Source organism: Pavona decussata, unplaced genomic scaffold, assembly GCF_977016875.1.
Source record: "Pavona decussata unplaced genomic scaffold, jaPavDecu1.1 SCAFFOLD_214, whole genome shotgun sequence".
NCBI lineage: Eukaryota > Metazoa > Cnidaria > Anthozoa > Scleractinia > Agariciidae > Pavona > Pavona decussata.
In genome coordinates, this window is record NW_028145619.1 from 4,062,077 (window position 1) to 4,080,136 (window position 18,060).

Below are 18,060 nucleotides of genomic sequence, written 5' to 3' on the forward strand. Positions count from 1 at the left end.
GCATAACAAATAACAGCAGCGTAGTGCTACCTTTTTCTTAACAGGCATCAAATATTGATAAATCACTTCGAGTTGGTGTTGATCTAGTTCCACTCCAGTGGCACTGGAACAAAACACTTACGGATTTCTTAATTCCCGTTTCAGGAGACATCAGCGTGAAAACGGTCGCTGGCATTGCATCAGTAAGGAACTTAGGCAACGACAGCGGCAACGGAAAATATAACTTCGCGTTATTCTATTACTTCGCTATTATTCCTATTGATTCACCTTCTACAATGTGGACGAAGCATCTGGGAGCTAAATTGATAGTAACGGCGTTTAAGTAAAGAAGAGAAATGAAAAATGCACCGTCGTGTGCTCATGTTCTCCACAAAACCTTGAATTTGGTCATTTCACGTTGTTTTTTTCCTGATTACAGCAAACTGAGAAATGTACAGAAACATATAACTTACGTGCAAGGCGATTGTTTTGGCTCATTAAACCTTTTGTTTTGTGGCGTTGGCGTTGCCGTTGCCGTTGCTTTCGTCGTTGCTTAAGTTCTCTAGCGTTGACTGGACTGCAAACCGTTCGCAAAGCTAAGTAGCAGTAACAAATTTTTCGTGCAATTACGTTGCCTACAGCACACTTTAAAACCGAAACCGGCACTCGTAGGCCTTACCTCTATCTCTTGGGTGCCCATTGAGGTGTTCTCAATCCCACTTAGCACTTTCTTCTTTTAAGTCCGATAACAGCAACAAAGGCGAAATAAAACCGCACGTCACGAGACGCTAAAGAAGCTCAAATAGCTCTTGAACCGAAAGCGGATCTTATCAAAAGTTGCACTTATCTGTTTCTTCTTTATTTCATGAAGGCGCTCTTGGAACAACTGAGACCACGACTTTAAATTATCTGAATATTCATAATGGGTGGGTGGATGATAAAAGGTTTTTGAATAACAAAGTCATGAAAGCATCACAATTTAAATTACAAATGAGTGATATTCGATGTTCTTAATTCCTTTCTGACCAAGGAAACAGGGAGAAGAAATTGAGACTTAAATTGTGGAGAAGAGAGTAAAGATGAACCCGCACGAAATAGAGCTAGAGGTAAGGTGACTGAGTCAGGCGTGAAAACGGAGTCAAGCAGAACTGTATTATGGAATTAAATCAATTACAGTGGGTGTTAGGGTTTGATAAATAATGGGGGAATAATTTTGTCCGTAATACTTCACATTTCAGCGTCTGTACGAATGTTTTCTTTCATCAAGAGAGTCGATAGAGTAAACATAAGAGCTAATGTTTCAGTTTTAACCGACCGTGGAGCATATCGGACGAATGTGTTCAGTGCCGCTCTGTTTTAAAGTTGCTATTTGTGTTATTGTTAAGGACGTTAGATATATTCATGTTGGCTCTGGTTACTTATACCTTGGCTGAGAAACTGCAACCCCATACACACACGTCAACATGCAAGATAAACATGCAGGCATCCATCGTATTTTATGATACGTCTGACCATTTTAATGGTTTACAGAAATAGTTGCCATCTTGGAGTCAACACACCAAAGGTTAGTCGTTGTCGCTCTAGGCAAAAGTTCCGCCATGATGAGCTTTACTCGACTCAGGAATTCCCAACTGGACGTCTCTTGACGTCACACTATAATTAAATTTTTGGCCAAGAAATCCATCAATGAAGGCGATAAGCTCATCACGAAAGGTGTTTCGTGTCTAGGGCAGAAGCATATCAAATTCTGGTTTAAGATCGATCGGATTGTATTTGAAATTAACTTAACTAATGATCGGGAGAACAGTTAATTTTTTTTTATCGAATGACCATTTTAAGCGGCGAGATGAAGTTTGCGTGCGCCTCAACAATGGCGCTTATTGCAGAGGCAATTTTTCGCTTCATCGGATTTATGGCTCAACTCTGAGCCCGGCGTCTCTCAAGTCAACTGGTCGACCGTAAGGTCAGCCAGTTTGTCAAAAGAAAGTTCTTTTAGCTTTTACAAAAACAATGACGTGTTGGGGTCGGCGAAATGGAGAGCACGTTCCGAGAAACTGGTTTTCAGGCAGAGCTATCAAAAACATAAAGGAAGCTTACGGAATTACTTTGTTTGGCCTCTGTGGGGAGTTCATAAAGGAGTCGTCGTCTATCTGTGGTGGATTTTCGTCCTCAGATACTTTCACGAGAGTTATGGAGATAATAAACATCGTAGGACAGCTTTATTTTAAAAATCTTAGGAAACAGCAGAAACGACGAAGCGCGGAGAGGAAGAGAGAAGAGTGTGATAGAAAAGACAGCGCTGAACAGAGTGATGCGCAATGTAGCGGAAACCAGGATCTTGTGAAATACTGTACGGTGACCACAAAGGTGGGGAAGGCTGACAAAATGAAGATAGATCATATCACAGAACCTCCAGCCAAGAGCCCCGAAAATTAGGGGCTATTAGGGGGGCTATTAGGGGCCCCGAAAATTAGGATAAGAACTACGAACAGGCTGAAGCACAGTGTAATGGAAGCAAGGCTTGGAAGGCCCTACAGTTGGTTGGAAATTGTACGGCGAGCACTGTAGAGCAGGCCGAGAAAATTGAGAAATCACGAAGCACAAAAGCAGAAGGCAAGAGACCCCAGCTTCCTGAGAATGAGAGGTTTTTCCTGGAAATTGACCCGAAGAATATTAAACCCTTAGGAAAGATAATAGGTTCGGAACTTCCGAGTGTGTCAATTTGCCCAATGCAAAGATTTAAAGCTGATGGTGAATCGAAAGAGTTTCGAGGCCGCAACGGGCGACAACACGAGAAGTTCAAAAGAGAGGTGATGCACGAGGCAATCACAATTGCCGATTTAGGAGTTCACCAGGGCTTACCATTTCTGTTTGGCGTCCAAGCTAAAATAACACCCTATGGTGTTGTTCTGCAATTCTTCGGAGCAAAGTATCACAGTCTGACGATGTGGCGTTCCGCTTCAAAGAAGAAACTGAGCAAAAACGAGTAGATAGTGTTTAAGACAATGTCGCTGAAGCACTACAGCACATTCACTCCAAAGGATATTTATACAATGACCTTAAAGCAAACAATGTGGATTAGAGAGGAGATATGGCACGCAGTTCAATCGGCAGTCATCATTGACTTTGGTAAAAGTACTAAGATAAACTCGTCGAAGCAAAAGAAAACGCAAGCAAAACAGGAGCAGAAGATTGCTTTAGAAATAGTCAGTGGCCAAGCTATCGCATCGGCTGCCAGCGATGTATATTCGTTTAGGAAGTTGGTTGACTTTATCTGTAAGAGGGCAGATATAAACCTGGGCACAAAACTCTCATTATTGAAGAATCTGGCTTTGTCAGAGAACGTTGTATCTAGGCCACGGCTCACTGAATTCGTTTTCAATATGATGGAAATTTTTCAAGTTGATATAAGGTTACTAACTTTTCATTTTAATAAAAATATCAACAAAGGGAACAATGCGGGACCTTTTCTTTTTTGCATTCGTTTAAGAGGGCAATAATTGTGGAATTCATCAGTTATCGAGTTACATCAGTATTATGAAAGTGAGAAACGTTCGTTCTAAAATGCAAATAAAAAAATAAACGCAGTTAAGAAACGTTTCTGACAGCAAAAACAAGTTGGATTTCGATGCTACAGACAAAATAACCTTAAAATCAAGGTTTATGGAGTCAACTGATGAATATGCATGTAGGAAATCCAATGCAATGTCTTATCATGTTAAACGGGGTACCACTTTCCCTATAAGACAAAATTAGCCATAGAACAATAAAATTCGCTTTCTTATCTCACTGGTTTGATATCCGAAGGGTGCATAAGGAGACTGAAGAGGATTTAAAACTGTCAAAGCAAGAAGCTGAGATTACTCTTTGGACCAGTTTCATGTAGACAGAAAGAAAACCTGGTATGGAGGCTCATAGGGGGTAGTACTGGTCTGACTCATTCCTGTCGGTTCATCTCCTGGAATGAGTCAGACCGGTCTGGGATAGTTTTTATTGATTCAGAAGCAGGAAAATACCGCTAAGTCATACCGCTCAGAATTCACGCGAAGGACATTTTACTTCTATTTTTGTGCTGATTCAAAACCACCCGTTTCCATCGAAACCTTACTTTTCTTACATTATATACAAAAAAACAATTAAATCTGCAGGAGCAAAGGAAGCTACGAGACCATGGAGATCAACAAGAGAGCGAGAAGATTAGAAAACCATTTGATTTGATTTACCTTATTGACGAGAATCCACCCTGGTACATGTGTCTCTTTCTGGGTTTTCAGGTAAGACTAAAGGGCTTTGTCATCAATTATTACGACGTTATCGTCTTATGTGGAATAAAAAAAAAATACTTGTCTATCTTTTGAAACTATAGGTAATTCTCTTTGGGTTGATGACCAAGATGAAAGTGGATGGCAACCAGCTTATGTTATTCGCAAGGCCTTCCCTTGTTTGTTCTCATTTGGAGAAAATCACTTTATATCTTCTCTTTTTATTGGTACTTCCTGAGGCGCATTTAAGGCTAATCTTGACAAAGCCCAATTATTTTAAGGTAGCAAATATCTGAGGATGGTTTAATTTTAAACTCACGATGTGAAAAATTTCAATGAATTCGTTGCTGATGTTCTAACTGGGTAGTTCTCCTAGTAATCAAGGCCAAGATGGAAGCAAGGAAAACAACCAGATTTCGTTTCGGAAAACAATCGAGAATAACTCGGCGACAAATGCTCAAAAGTTTTCATTTCAATGATGCAGTGCAAGTCTTCTAGTTGTAGAACATTGCCATCTGTCTCAAAGCCGTATGGTGATAGGGGCCTTGCCTGCAGTGTTCCCCAGGGGTCGGTACTTTACTCGATGTACACTTGAGAAAGTCATTCAAAAGCATGGGATGTCTTATCAATTTGACGCAGATGATACGCAAATTTGTGTCTTACCGCCCTTCAGAAGATGGGCGGATGGAATATGCTAATTCTTTTATCAAATCATGTACCAGTGATATCAAACAATGGATGACGGTTAACAAATTGAAGCTTAATGGTGACAAAACGGAGTTTCTTGTCCTAAATTCCTATCATCACCCAGCGCACCCACTGGACTCCATCTATGCTGGTACCAACCTTGTTGTGGCATCAAGGCTCAGAACATCGCTTTTTGATTTGATAATGTGTTCTGCATGGACAAATAAGTCCTATCTATTTGTAAGCCTGCCTTTCACCACTTGAGATACACAGATAAAATAAGGACGTTTGAATCCCTCAAGAATTGCCAGATTCTGATCCGTACATTGTCTACCATCTAAGTTAGACAATTGTCCCCAATTCATAAAACTCATTCAGAAACTGCAACTACTAAAATCTCAGTCCGAGTCTATCTAGTTATTTCAAATTAAGGGTTTATTTTTCTAAAGCGCTGTTGGTTAAGTGTAGAAACGGCGCCATATAAGTGAATTGTATTTTATTTATTCTGGGACGTTTTCTTCCTGTGTCTCGAGACATTGCATGAGCTTGTCGCTTAGTATTTCATCTGCAGATTCAAAACGTGAATTAAACTATTTTGTACAGAATAATAGAAACTACCTCAGGAAACTACTGCTAAGTAGCTTTCTTTCGAATACTGGTTAACAAAGCCGCCTTGTGAAGCAAAGAGCTAAGGTGCGGCATACAGCGAAGTTATGGTAATATATTTATATACCACACATATCGCATAGTTTCATGGCGGTCTTCAATTCTTCTGTGGGGTGAGATCGGAAGTCAGCATTTAAACACACCACTGGCAGCTGCCATCAGTCTACATATTGATCTCACCCATCCACCCACCCAACCCACACATGAATGTCAAAGACAGATGAAATCAGAGATAGAAATAGACCACCACACTGGGGAATACGCCCCCTTCTCTTTTCGAACAGTGTGTGGGTTCTTTAACGTCCCACAGATTATTTTAGAAACTTAGTTGGTAAAGTTTACTTCATTTCCCATTTCAGCATTACCTGACCATGTTAGGATCAACAATGGCCATGGCCTTCATCATCAGCGGTCCAATGTGTTTTGCAAACAACACACTTGTCCTCAGTCAGGTTCTGAGTACTCTGTTTTTCGTGTCCGGACTTACAACCTTATTGCAGACGACACTTGGAGTCAGGCAAGTATGGCAAAAGGGACCAGCTTATAATAAACATAGGTTGCACAGGTTGAACTGGCAAGAAATGGGGTTGGCAGTATTAGTTTTTTAACACTTAAGAATATTAGGGACCTTAAGATTGAGTTGCAACCTCTAAAAGTCACGTGACTCCGATCGTGCGGTCCCATTTGACGTTTGAGGTTCAGGTTTCAACGTTGTCTACAGGTAAGTGAGTTACGGTTTTTTGCTATTTTTAAAACTATGATGCCCCGTTTAAAAGTCAAATTTACTTTCGTTTAATAATTATCTCGATAAATGACGATTTTGTTTTACTGAGTTAAGGCCTGTAAACTGCTGGCCGACGTTTGCGGTTTGCCGTTTAAGAGGAAACCCTCAATCTTAAGGTCCCTAGCTTTGTGCTTGAGAACGGGGAAGGTTAGGAAACAATTTCTATGCTACGTGGCAATGACAACATGAGAATTTCACGACCACAGTACCATTTTACACGGAACCATCAATGACAAAGATGACGTATAATTGTGAAGTTGTGGAGATTATCTGCAGTACTACTTAGAGTTAACACCTTCGAACTTTTTTCAGGCTTCCTATTGTTCAAGGTGCATCCTCCGCTTGGCTTATACCGTCGTTCGCCATTTTGTCGCTGCCACAGTGGACTTGTCCAAAATCAGAAGGTAAGTTCGTTTGCTTTTCTTTTGTTTTTCTTGTGGGCTCAAACATTTCGAGCAACAATCTTCCGTGACGGGATGATCTCATTTTTGAATGATGTGGGCGCGATCGATGCGAAATAAAGTAAAAACACTCTTATTTCATCTCCTAGATAACCTTTCCAGATTAAGCAAGTAAAGAAGTGGGCATTTACAAGTTAACTTTAATTGATATCTCTCGATTTTCACTGAAATGACACAAATGGATAATCAGAGAATTAACTTTGCAGCGAATTAGTTCTATGGCTGAGGTGAACCCATGAATTTCCAACTGAGCGCCGTACCCCTAGGAAGGGATAATGACTTGCTCCCATCTGGCCTGTAACTCCCCATTCGTCTCGTTGGTCCCCTTTGGCCTATAGATTTGTCGAGGTCTAAGATTTTTTTGTTTCCCTTATTAGGTTCAGTTTCCCATTTTCTTCCTTGCGCTAATATTCAGTTGGAAGTTCATGGGTTCATCTCAGCGTTATAACTTTCACTGAGAGTAGATCTTATTGCACACCTCCAGTAGCTAACTGTCCAACGCACCACTTTCCACACCAGGCCCTCGAAGTAATTCCATACGTAAATGCAGCTTTGCTGTAAGAAAGAGAGTTTACATTCTCCCTTAACTCCTGCATTGGGAGAGGCTAAGCGGATACGAAGTACTTATTAGACTATTCTGGTTCAGTGTTATCAGTAGGTGGCTGCCTGAGCAGGCTGGCAAAATTTTCATTCCATTTCTCCAACCTTTCCTGGACTGCTGCCCCTCTTAAGCGTCCTGCTTGTGTGGATTTTTGACCCGATATTAGCGGCATTCTCTTCATCTGTGCATTTGCGTTCAATGTATTCAGACTACTCCTTATCGTACGTATCTTGAATTTAACGCTTTGCACGATCTTATTGAATGCAGTTCTCATGTGTAGGCGATGACTATTTTTGTCATATTTTCCTTTCTCCGCCCGCTTTCACAAGGAACTCGAAACTTAGCGCGTTGTCATTTTTGGACTATGTTTTTCAGCTGCTTAACAAAGAAAGGTAGAAAGGAAGTATAGAGTTAGGAAGGGTGCTCACTAAGTGCAAATCGTGGGAGATTTAGAGAGAGCTTGAAAATAACAACATGCTGGTCTTACATCTTGCAAGCAGTGATATTATTTATATGGATTAATTAATTGCATGTCATCAAGTTGATTTTCACTGTCATAGATTTTAGTTAGTAACTCTTAAACAAGGAACAGCTCCTTAAAAGGGATGTTTCCGCAGTACACCTTCGCCACATAATAGAGAGTTTAAGATACCTGGACGGCTGACACCGAGGACGGCTGACCGGAGGGAAATTTTGCGTGTAGACCACATTGTCCATGCCTGGTCCACGAGGATTGCATTCCAGCCTTTGTCGAGGACGCGAGAACTGGGATTTTGCCGTCCACCGGTCAACGTGAGTACTGTTGTCTTGATTTTCCCATAAATTTTTCATATATTTTTAGCTTTTCGAATTCCGTTAATTGAAAATTCTTTGTAATTTCTTGTTTTTGCCAATAAAATGATAAGAAGAGTGTTAAATTGCAAATAATCATTTTCACTGTTCTTCGCAGTCACGGTGAAGCATTTCAACTGTAAGCTTAAACACGTGCACGAAATGTTCTCGCTTTCCAAAACAAAAAAGGGACTTGTATACGCTCTGCTGGTTCATCTTATGATTGAAAAATGTGAAATTTTATACTGAACTCTGATTTAGAAGCGCCAAATGCGGAGTGAGAGATTGTTTCATGATTTGCTTCATCTTTATTTACAGAATGAGCCAGCATGGAATGGAAGGAAGAGCATGATGTCCCACTCTGCCGTGAAATTCTCGCCAGTCAGCCTTACCAGTTTAAAGAAAGAACGGTCGAGAGAGGTATAATTTGGGAAGAAATTTCGAATCGCCTGAATAACTGTCAAAGAGCAAAATTCCGTGTGACTAAGCGTTCGGTGCGAGATCGATTTCAATTGAACAAGGAAAAGTTCAAGCGTAAAATTCGAGAGGAAGAAAGTTTGTCGGGAACTGACGTAGAGCCCGCTGTGCACTGGAAGAATCTTCCCCGGTGGAAGCCACAGACTCGTAGCAAGCTAAGGCAGAAGAAGACAAACACAAAGCAGAAGAAATACGCCAAAATGGAAAGCTACAGTCAGACCAAAACAAGATTGACCAGTGATGAAACTCATGCGGAACCAAAGAAGAAGAATTGAAGAGGAGGCGACGATTCCATAAAATTCCTTCGAGAAAAATCTGAACAAGAGCTAGAGGTCAGAAAAAAGAGCTTGAGCTCAAAGAAAAGAAAAGAATTTGAGAATCAAAGGGAGATGATGCAGCAGCAACAACAATATATGATGGAGCTACTGTCGAAATTGGTAAACAGGTGAATACTGAGCCTTTACATTTACAATGAAAGCCACGTTACGGCGTTCATTGTAGCTCAGCACTACCTTTCATATTTTCTGCGTATTGTATTCAAATTGTTATACACTGAATGATATTAAGCCTTTTCTATTTACAGTGAGTGTAATGGTGTTTATTTTGTACACTCGCAGCTTTGTTTACTTTATTAAAAAAGCACTTGAATAATATTACTTTGGCTCTGTTTGTTCTCCTTGCCTCAGAAAAAAATGTACTTTATCTCAACGGTGGTTAACTAGCTTTAACTGATTTTTATAGCTGAATTTTTCATTAGCCGTTTGTAGAAAGGCCATTAAAAAAATCTCAAGACAAATATTTCACAAGCGTTGGAGGGTCTAGCTCGAAATAACTTGAAGTTAAATTTCCGTAAAGGCAAGTTTACGCATTTCTTAAAAGGGCACATACAACATACAATCTTCCGATTGAGCTTAGGCCTATTTTAAGGTTTTTCTTAAAGTCCATAAACTTGAAATACTCCACAATGTCCCCAAACAACCACTCAACGGACGTACGCACATTGGACATAGATTCGTTGAAGGCTTCCATTTGCGCAGTTAGAGGGGCGCCTCTGAACGAAGTCATGAGATTAACCCTCAAAGGATGGGCAAGGTCTCCATATGTACACATCTCTTCCCCAGCAAGGGATACAGCATTGTGCTCCAAAGCGGGAAGAAGATTGGATTCGGTGAGCATTGCAGGATCTTGCCTCTTTCCTTCTGCAAAAAAGTGTCAGATTGAGAAATATTCAAGAAGAAACTGTAATCAGCTGTTGATTAAATGCACAACAACAAAAGTTACTTACCAAACAGGCACGAAAAAATGTCCAATAAGGCCATTAGGAAGCGCAACAGCCTGAAATTTGAGGGTATGCACCCTTTTGCCGAAGCCCGTTGTAAACAATCCTTTGGTATTCTCCTGGTTTGCAAATAGGACGAACCGCTCCATCCACAAACCCAAAACAGCTGTTTAGGGCAGCGCCTTTTCCAGACACAACATCAGCATAATGTTGAAAAGCAAGTGGATTTAGGATAGAGCCATTGCAGCTTGCGATTCGGTGATGATGCAGATGGAAGATTTAGTTGAGCACAACGTTCGATATCATACCCAAAACAGGAACTGGTTTTGCAAACCTCCGACTATGTCACTGTAACGGCATGGATACGCCAGTGGGCGAAGAAGGACACAAAAGCCTTCTATTTTGTCGCAAACACTGCCTTGTGGACACTTAAAGGTGGGTAATTGAAGGACATTAGAAAGACGTTCGATGTCTTCTCTCTCAAATCTAAACTCGACTTTGCATTCGGCTTCGCTAAAGTTTTCCTCCAAGTTAAATTTCTCATACTCGTAGTAAGGCAGCTCTTAATTAACTGGCCCCAGTTGTTCAAAGAGCGGATAGTTTTATTCACTGGATAGGTTGCTATCCAGCAGATGAAATGCGTGCAAGATTTTCCCAATAGCCCTATAATTTATGGATAGAGTAGAAACATATGTCAAATTTAAGTATGGGATTGTGTGGAAAACTTGCCAAAAGGCGTTACCGGTAGTTGGAGTACATTTGCTCCGCTGGATAGCGACTTATCCGGTGGATAAAGTTATCCACTCTTTGAACAACTGGGGCCTGGTCTATTAGCTTCATAAAGAACTATAAATTATTCATCGGTCAATAGTTTCTCTGCGTAAGCAATAACAACCATTGCGTGAGCCTTTCTTAACGACGCCATAATGCAATTAGAGAAGCTTAAAACACTGCCGTCCTCAGCAAAAAAAATTAACGTGAAAAGTTTCCGGTCAAGAAGTCGTCAACGGCCCAGCCCTCCGCGTCCAATTCTATCGTCCTCCAGGTCAGCCGTCCGGGTATCTTAAACTCGCTGATAACCTCGTCAACATCTCAAACACTGGCGGACGACGGTGAGAAAAGAAAGATATGAAGGGTGTAGAGTCGGTATTTCATGAAATAAGCCCTAAGGATTCTTTTTTTTTTTTTTTTTTTTTCCTAAGGATTCTTTTAGATAGATCGTCTTCTTTTAATTTGATGAAGGTTAAAATTATTGCAACATGGCCTTAAAACCGTGGCTAAATATTGAGTAAATTTCTAGATTTTTTCTCAAACAGATTTCAAAATAAATTTTCAAAACAGATTTCAAACAGATTAAGAAATAGTTTTATTGTTTTTAACGCTTTTAAGGCTAGATGTTGCAAACCCTTTATCATTTACCGAGATCTCGGTCGCAAAAATCGACACCTCGGTAACCGGGCCAGATCGCCTGCTCATATGAACACATCGAAATGTTGTAAAGAAAAGAGTAGCGTGGTGAGATCTCGGAAACCCAGCCAGCCCGGTCGACCGGGCTCAATATAAAGAAGCCCTAATACATGTAAACTTCGTATGACCGAAAATGGTTATAATGCGACGCATCGCCAGATGAAAAATAGCAATTTTTTAACACAACTTTTATTGTTCTTTTCAGGATTTTGATGTTTCACTTGTACCCCAATGCACATCATTTTGGAATCAATTTTAAGCTTATACTGATTGATGCTACTTTTTTTTTAAGATGCTACTAACTCGACCAAAAGCTCACTAATCAACAATGCCGACATCTGGAAACCTCGGATGAGAGAGGTAAGGTCGTTCGACGTGTGTCTGTCTCAACGAAGTTAACACATATATTGTACTTTGATTTGCCGTTAGCATCAAGTGTGGTCTGGTTGCCGAATACAATTAATCGTTTACGAAATCCATGATCAATCAGTCCGTTTTTTAATCCGTTTTACGAGAGATGTACTATTTAAGCAACAATTACATTGTAGGCAGCTGGAACCCAGGAGTCTCAAAAACACGAAAACAAACACCTGTTGTTGATGTCAGTGGCTCATGCTTTGAAGGAATTAAACAAACACGAGGAAGAGTTTTTCATCCTATTTTCAAAGACTGAGAAGTAGGTTGAAAAAACAAGGCGCAGAAGAGTTTTTTTTTTTTTTAATCAACTTCAAGGTGTTTGGAAACCAAATGAAGACCTTCTTTTGAGTGTTTGATAAATTTAAATGGAAAGTTCGCCAAATTTTATAATAATTAAGGTAACATTTCTGTTTTACTAAACTTCCTTCAAGGTAGTGGTTTCTTTTTTTTTTTTTTTCATTAGTTATTAATGAGTTTGAGAAGGTTACATTTAATACTCTCCAACTCTTCAATTTTACAGAGGGTGAGATTGTGAGAACAAAACATCTCTACCTTTTTTGAAGCACATCCCCAACGAATATTCCTCACGCGAAAAAAAAAAAAAAGAAAGAAAAAAGGAATGTAGAAAGCAGACAGAAAAATGTCCCCTTACCCTGACAAAAACAACTCTACCTTTAATCTAATGCTTGTTTTCTTCTTCTCCTAAATCATTTTAATGCTGCAGGTACAGCTCTAGGGCAATGCTCACCCGCGAGCCAAATATTTTATACCGTAAATCAAGGCCGGATTGTTCTGTCTAAATTTCATTTGATTTTTAAACTTTGGGGACGTATCTTTATAAAAACTGTTCGTTTTTTTTTCAAATGCATAAAAACAACTGAGATTTCAGTGAGTTCATAGGCACTTTTAAAACGTTACTTAGGCAATAGCACTTGGCTGACTACAACTCAAAGCCGCAGTTTTCGAAATTCATGTATATTTTAAGTTCCCGTATTAACTTGATTAATTACCGATCCAGTAGACTAAGTTTTCTTTTATGCATAGTTTCCTTTTTGTCTCCTTCATGAAATCAATCCATAAGTCTGTCGATCCGTCAATTCTTCCGTCAATCCTCGTATTCTTTGATCATTTATTCGACTGTCACATAAGAAATCTTAAACCAGCTCTTTCTTAATTCCATCCAGATATTCACCCACCATTTTAGTAATCTCAACTATATCCGCACCTTCACCTGCATGCCACATTAAATCGCAGTCCATCTCAGCCTAGTATTTCATTTGTATCCAGTATACAATCCAAAAAACAGAACCGACTTAATCTTACGCAATGATAAAGAACAATCAATTGATTAATCTTGATCAAAATATCCTTCTATCCAGAAACTGATTTGGCACACAGGTACTCCTAAACTGTAATTGATGGCAATTTTTTTCTCCTCCTATATACAAGATTCAAGGTGCCATGATGTTGTCATCCTTAATCCAAATTGCAATTGGTTTCACGGGGCTCATTGGCTTTCTTCTTCGTTTCATTGGACCCGTTACAATCGGACCTACAATTACCCTTGTGGGAATAGCACTCTTCAACGAAGCAGCAGATCGGGCAGGTAAATCAACTTATAAATTATAAAACCTGCGATTCATGTCCATCTAGAAACTTTGTCAGGTGGTTTCTATATCAAGTTAAATTTAAAATTTAATTATTTGGGCTTTTTCCTTTTTTTGCAGGAAATCATTGGGGAATTTCAATAATGTGAGTGTTTGAAAAGTTGATTTTAATTCTTTTTAGGAGATAGGAAAAATGCCTCACAAGATTATGTTGAATAGAAGTCGCCGTGAACCTGTGATAATAACCAACCACACCTGCTCCGTTAAACCCCCCGCCCCCCCCCCCCAAAAAAAAAAAAATTTTCCTGAGAGAAAAGTAGAAACAGTGTTATTTATTGAAGGCATTCGTTTATGATCAAATCAAGCCAATTCCAAAAGGATCCCCAGTTCCCCAACAGCTTCGTTTTCTAAAGTGGAAACTGTAAACTTTGTCAGAGAAATATGAAATTGCAAGTATAATATGACAAAATGCTTAGTATAATTCAACCAGCCATAATTTAGGAATTTCCAAGTCTGCATGACAAGATATTTTATTCTTTTTAAAAACTGTTTCACTTCCCTGAACTGCAAGCGTAGCAGGATGACAGAATCACAATAAATTGGTTAATTCTTTAAGATTCGTTTTTTATGTTAATTTCAGGACAGTCATGCTAATAGCTCTTTTTTCCCAATACCTGGCCAATGTGAAGATCCCTGTGGCTGGATATAGCAAAGAACGTGAAGGTTGTTACGTTGGCCACTTTTCGTTGTTCAGTTTATTTCCAGTAAGTACATCTGATTGTATTTTGTAAACGCCATTAAATGGAAGAAATCACAGCTACTAATAACAGGAAAACCAGGAAAATTGGCCATCGTTTTCTGATAATGCGAGCGTCGAAGGGGCGAGGAAAATATAACTACTAAGAAGTGTAATTTCCTCGGTTTTCAAATCACTCTGACAGATATTTTCCATACTTAAACCTTGGAATTTTTTTTTATTCTCAAAGTATTTGTTTATTGTAAAAAAAAAACTCTGACCGTTTACCATAAAATATGGAAAACGGTCAAGATCCGCGGCTGATCTGTAAGAGTGCATGTTGGGAATGCCACGCGAATAATTTGCGTTAAAGCGCTCATGATTTCTGAGTTTGACGTTTAGTCCTTTTTATGAAAAGTGCTCGGGCTTAATGACTCTCTTGATGACTTTGGTGAACCTTCGAAGAAATTCTTATGAAACAGTATTCGGTTTTCATTTCTGATAATGTCTTTTCTTTCAAGTCTGCATGACATTATGGGCTGAGACTTAATTTGAACAACAAAAAAGTCGCCGTCTTCAGGGACAACACCCTCATCAACAATCAGACTCCCATCGACTGCCGCAGGCCTCCGTTAGCGGCCATTTTAAAAATCCTTTAAGATAGAGCCTTACCTCAATCTATCCATTCAAAACTTGCATTGAGCGACTAACTCATCAGTCTGTTTCTAATTATCTGATATACAACAGGTTACCTTAGCGATCTTTATATCGTGGATCGTTTGTGCAATCATCACTTCAGCAGGAGGTTTTCCTTCAGATCCTAGTGTTCCTCAGTACAAGGCGAGAACAGACACCCTAACTGCGGTAATAAAAGAAGCTCAATGGTTCAGAATTCCATACCCAGGTAAGCAATAGTGATTTGTGCCTTTAAATTTTTTCCTTCGATTCAGTTGCACTGTATGACGGCTTGATTATGATCACCTGGATAGGTCAGTGGGGAATGCCTACTGCCAGTGCCGCAGGAGTGCTTGGCATGCTAGCGGGTGTGTTAGCCTCCACTATAGAGTCGCTGGGAGATTACTTCGCCGGTGCAAGATTGTCAGGGGCTCCTCCACCTCCAAAACACGCAATCAATCGTGGAATTATGGTGCAAGGAATTGGGTGTCTTTTTTCTGGAGCGTTTGGTACCGGAAATGGAACAGTTTCGTACACTCAAAACATTGGAGCCATCGCTATAACCAAGGTAAATGCGATTGTTATTTCTGTTACGGTGGCAATCACATTTTTGTTGGTCTCGATATCAGTTTACACGTAGCAAACGAGCTTCTTTCTAACTTGAATTTGTTTATCCTTTTGACTAAGTTATTGCGAGTGTAGGACCAAGGATGCAAAATGGTCGTGCGTCGGGTATTAACTGGATGATTATTTAAGTTGAATGACAATCGAAACAACAACAACAACGTATCACACAATCTTATCCCTTAGTATCAAAGAATTCGAATTTCACTAACGGGTGCGGTGTAGACATTTTTGTTAATATCTTTAGACTGTGTTTTTTTTTTAAGACTTGTATATTCTCTGCTAGGTTGGAAGCCTTCGCGTAATGCATTGGAGCGCTCTTATAATGCTGTTTGTCGGTGTTGTTGGCAAGCTTTGCGCATTTTTCGTCAGCATTCCAGATCCAATTGTCGGTGGAGTCATGATGGTCTTGTTTGGAACGATTGCCGCAGTTGGAATCTCTACTTTGCAGTTTGCTGATATGAATTCCTCCAGGAACTTGTTTATTGTCGGATTTTCCCTTGTGCTTGGATTGGCTTTTCCGCACTACTTGGGAAGTCATCCCAACGCAATTAATATAGGTAAAATTGCAGGTTATTCCTCCATATCGTCCCACCGACTGTTTGTGTGAATACTGAAATAAAAAAAAAAATTGTGACTATAGATTACGCGTGCCCTCTTGCTTCTCTAAAGCTGACTCAAATGTTCTGCCCCCCCAAAAAAACTATGAGAAAGAATGAGAGAAAAAACTATCCATCACAGGAAAATTTTGTTTGTTTTTATTAAAATCAGGTGATTTTCACGATTACTTTATTTTAGTACAACTACCAGAATCCTAGTGAGGTTTAGCTAATAATATCCCTAATTTGCAACAGAAAACAACAAACTGAAGGTTTCTGGTAGTTTCAATCGTCTAAATGATAGAAAAAGGAAAAGAACTGAAAGAAACCACTGCTCCTGATATAGTTTACATATTGTTGGTCACTTCGTGGTTTTATTCTCAGACTCAACAGTTAGAATAGCTTTGTACAGCCTTATGTACATCACACACAACACATGATAAACAGCTTTCAATCGACTGGTCACAGTTTAACCCAAGTTTGACCCCATGAGTGATAAGTAGAAGGGCTTATAACTGATCATGGTTAATGATCTGTTTTCTTACAACAGGTAATTCAGAAATCGATCAGATCCTGACTGTCCTTCTGTCAACAAGCATGGCAGTAGGGTGTATAACCGCACTGATTCTGGACAACACTATTCCTGGTACCATTGAGGAACGCGGGCTCAATGCATGGCGACAACATATGTCAGATGAAAGTGATGTTCAGCTTCATACCGCTTCCATTAAAGTTTATGATCTGCCTTTTGGCTTTCAATGCCCCATTTTGGCCAAGTATCTGCCTTTCCTACCGTACAACGATGAATATACGAATATTAACTAGTTGGGAGGGCCATCCGAGTCGACTTTAAATGGCACAAAAAAAATTTGATCTCCAGAGAAAACTTTAGTTTTACTTCCAGTTTAAATTTGTAAACAAAGAGCAACATTTCTTGGTTTACAAAACATGTTTCGGCATGTTCAAACGCCATCGTCAGTTAGCTGGGGTTATGTATCTCAGAGAGTGATGCGTTAATTAACATTACGTACTTACATTAAAATTAAATATGTAAATTACTATCTAACTAGCAATAATGATACATACAGAAAGAGGAGTTTAACGGTCAACGACAGATTAACAACTTGTTAAAGTAGTGTTTATGCCATTGTTCATTTATTTAAACGTTATTTCGTTCAATGTCGGGAATTCTTTGAGCACTAAAATTTCTTTTGGAGGAGCATGAGTGCAATCACTTTACAAATGCCTGTGTTAGCCTTATCCATCACTTAGATAACAACTTGCTTAAACATCTTTCTTGTCATAAAGATGTATTTTATCAGTTACTAACATAGGCATACTGGGGATAAAACAGAAATCAAACCAATGATTTATAATAATCGGCATGTGGTGTCGGTCAAATATAAGGGCCAGACTGAAGCATTGACTTGTTACTTCAAAGGAAAAGAAAACATATTTTACATCAGTATTGGCAGTTTTAGATTCAATTTCTGGTCATTTCAGAAGACTTGAGTTAAATGCGCTCGTCTAACCACCCCCCAACCCTCTACCACTCCAAAACACGCTTCGCGGGCCCTGCTCCAAAGAAAACAAAAGTATTCTTACGTAGTAAACGTCATTTAACAGCAGGAAAAAAATGAATTTTTGCCGGGAATTAAAAAGATTAAATCAAACTTGTGCGGAACATTATCAATGTAATGAATTAACTATAGTTCTGTATTTTTTCTTTCTCTTTCTCTTTCAATATACCAGTCTTTACAATTTCAGTTATCTCATTTTTACATCCTTCCAAGTTTACCTCTAACTTGTTACTTTTTCAGCTAGTGTTGTATAGTTAAGTTATAATTTTTTTTAATTTGTAATTTCTTTTTCTTCTTCCTCCGCCTCGATTAGCCAGCTACATGCGGG

The 18,060-nt window shown here is 39.4% G+C and overlaps 1 protein-coding gene and 2 pseudogenes across 2 annotated transcripts; 2 read left to right on the forward strand and 1 right to left on the reverse strand.

Moving 5' to 3' along the window:
• Window positions 1-904: 904 nt before the first annotated feature.
• Window positions 905-17,775, forward strand: LOC146460377 (solute carrier family 23 member 2-like). 2 transcript variants are annotated; one of them, XM_085088216.1, is made up of 12 exons: window positions 905-1,085; window positions 4,128-4,253; window positions 5,954-6,111; window positions 6,691-6,782; window positions 11,787-11,854; window positions 13,361-13,517; window positions 13,639-13,663; window positions 14,159-14,282; window positions 15,002-15,158; window positions 15,244-15,497; window positions 15,840-16,113; window positions 16,703-17,775. In XM_085088216.1, the coding sequence occupies exons 1-12, from the start codon at window positions 1,059-1,061 to the stop codon at window positions 16,975-16,977; spliced, it is 1,737 nt and encodes a 578-aa protein (XP_084944342.1). In that variant the 5' UTR covers window positions 905-1,058; the 3' UTR covers window positions 16,978-17,775. The 2 variants fall into 2 exon arrangements, with proteins under 2 accessions (XP_084944342.1, XP_084944343.1); XM_085088217.1 differs by lacking the exon at window positions 15,840-16,113 and having other exon boundaries at window positions 16,703-16,874.
• LOC146460378 (uncharacterized) lies at window positions 8,601-9,197 on the forward strand (annotated as a pseudogene).
• Window positions 9,535-10,952, reverse strand: LOC146460379 (uncharacterized; annotated as a pseudogene).
• Window positions 17,776-18,060: the final 285 nt, after the last annotated feature.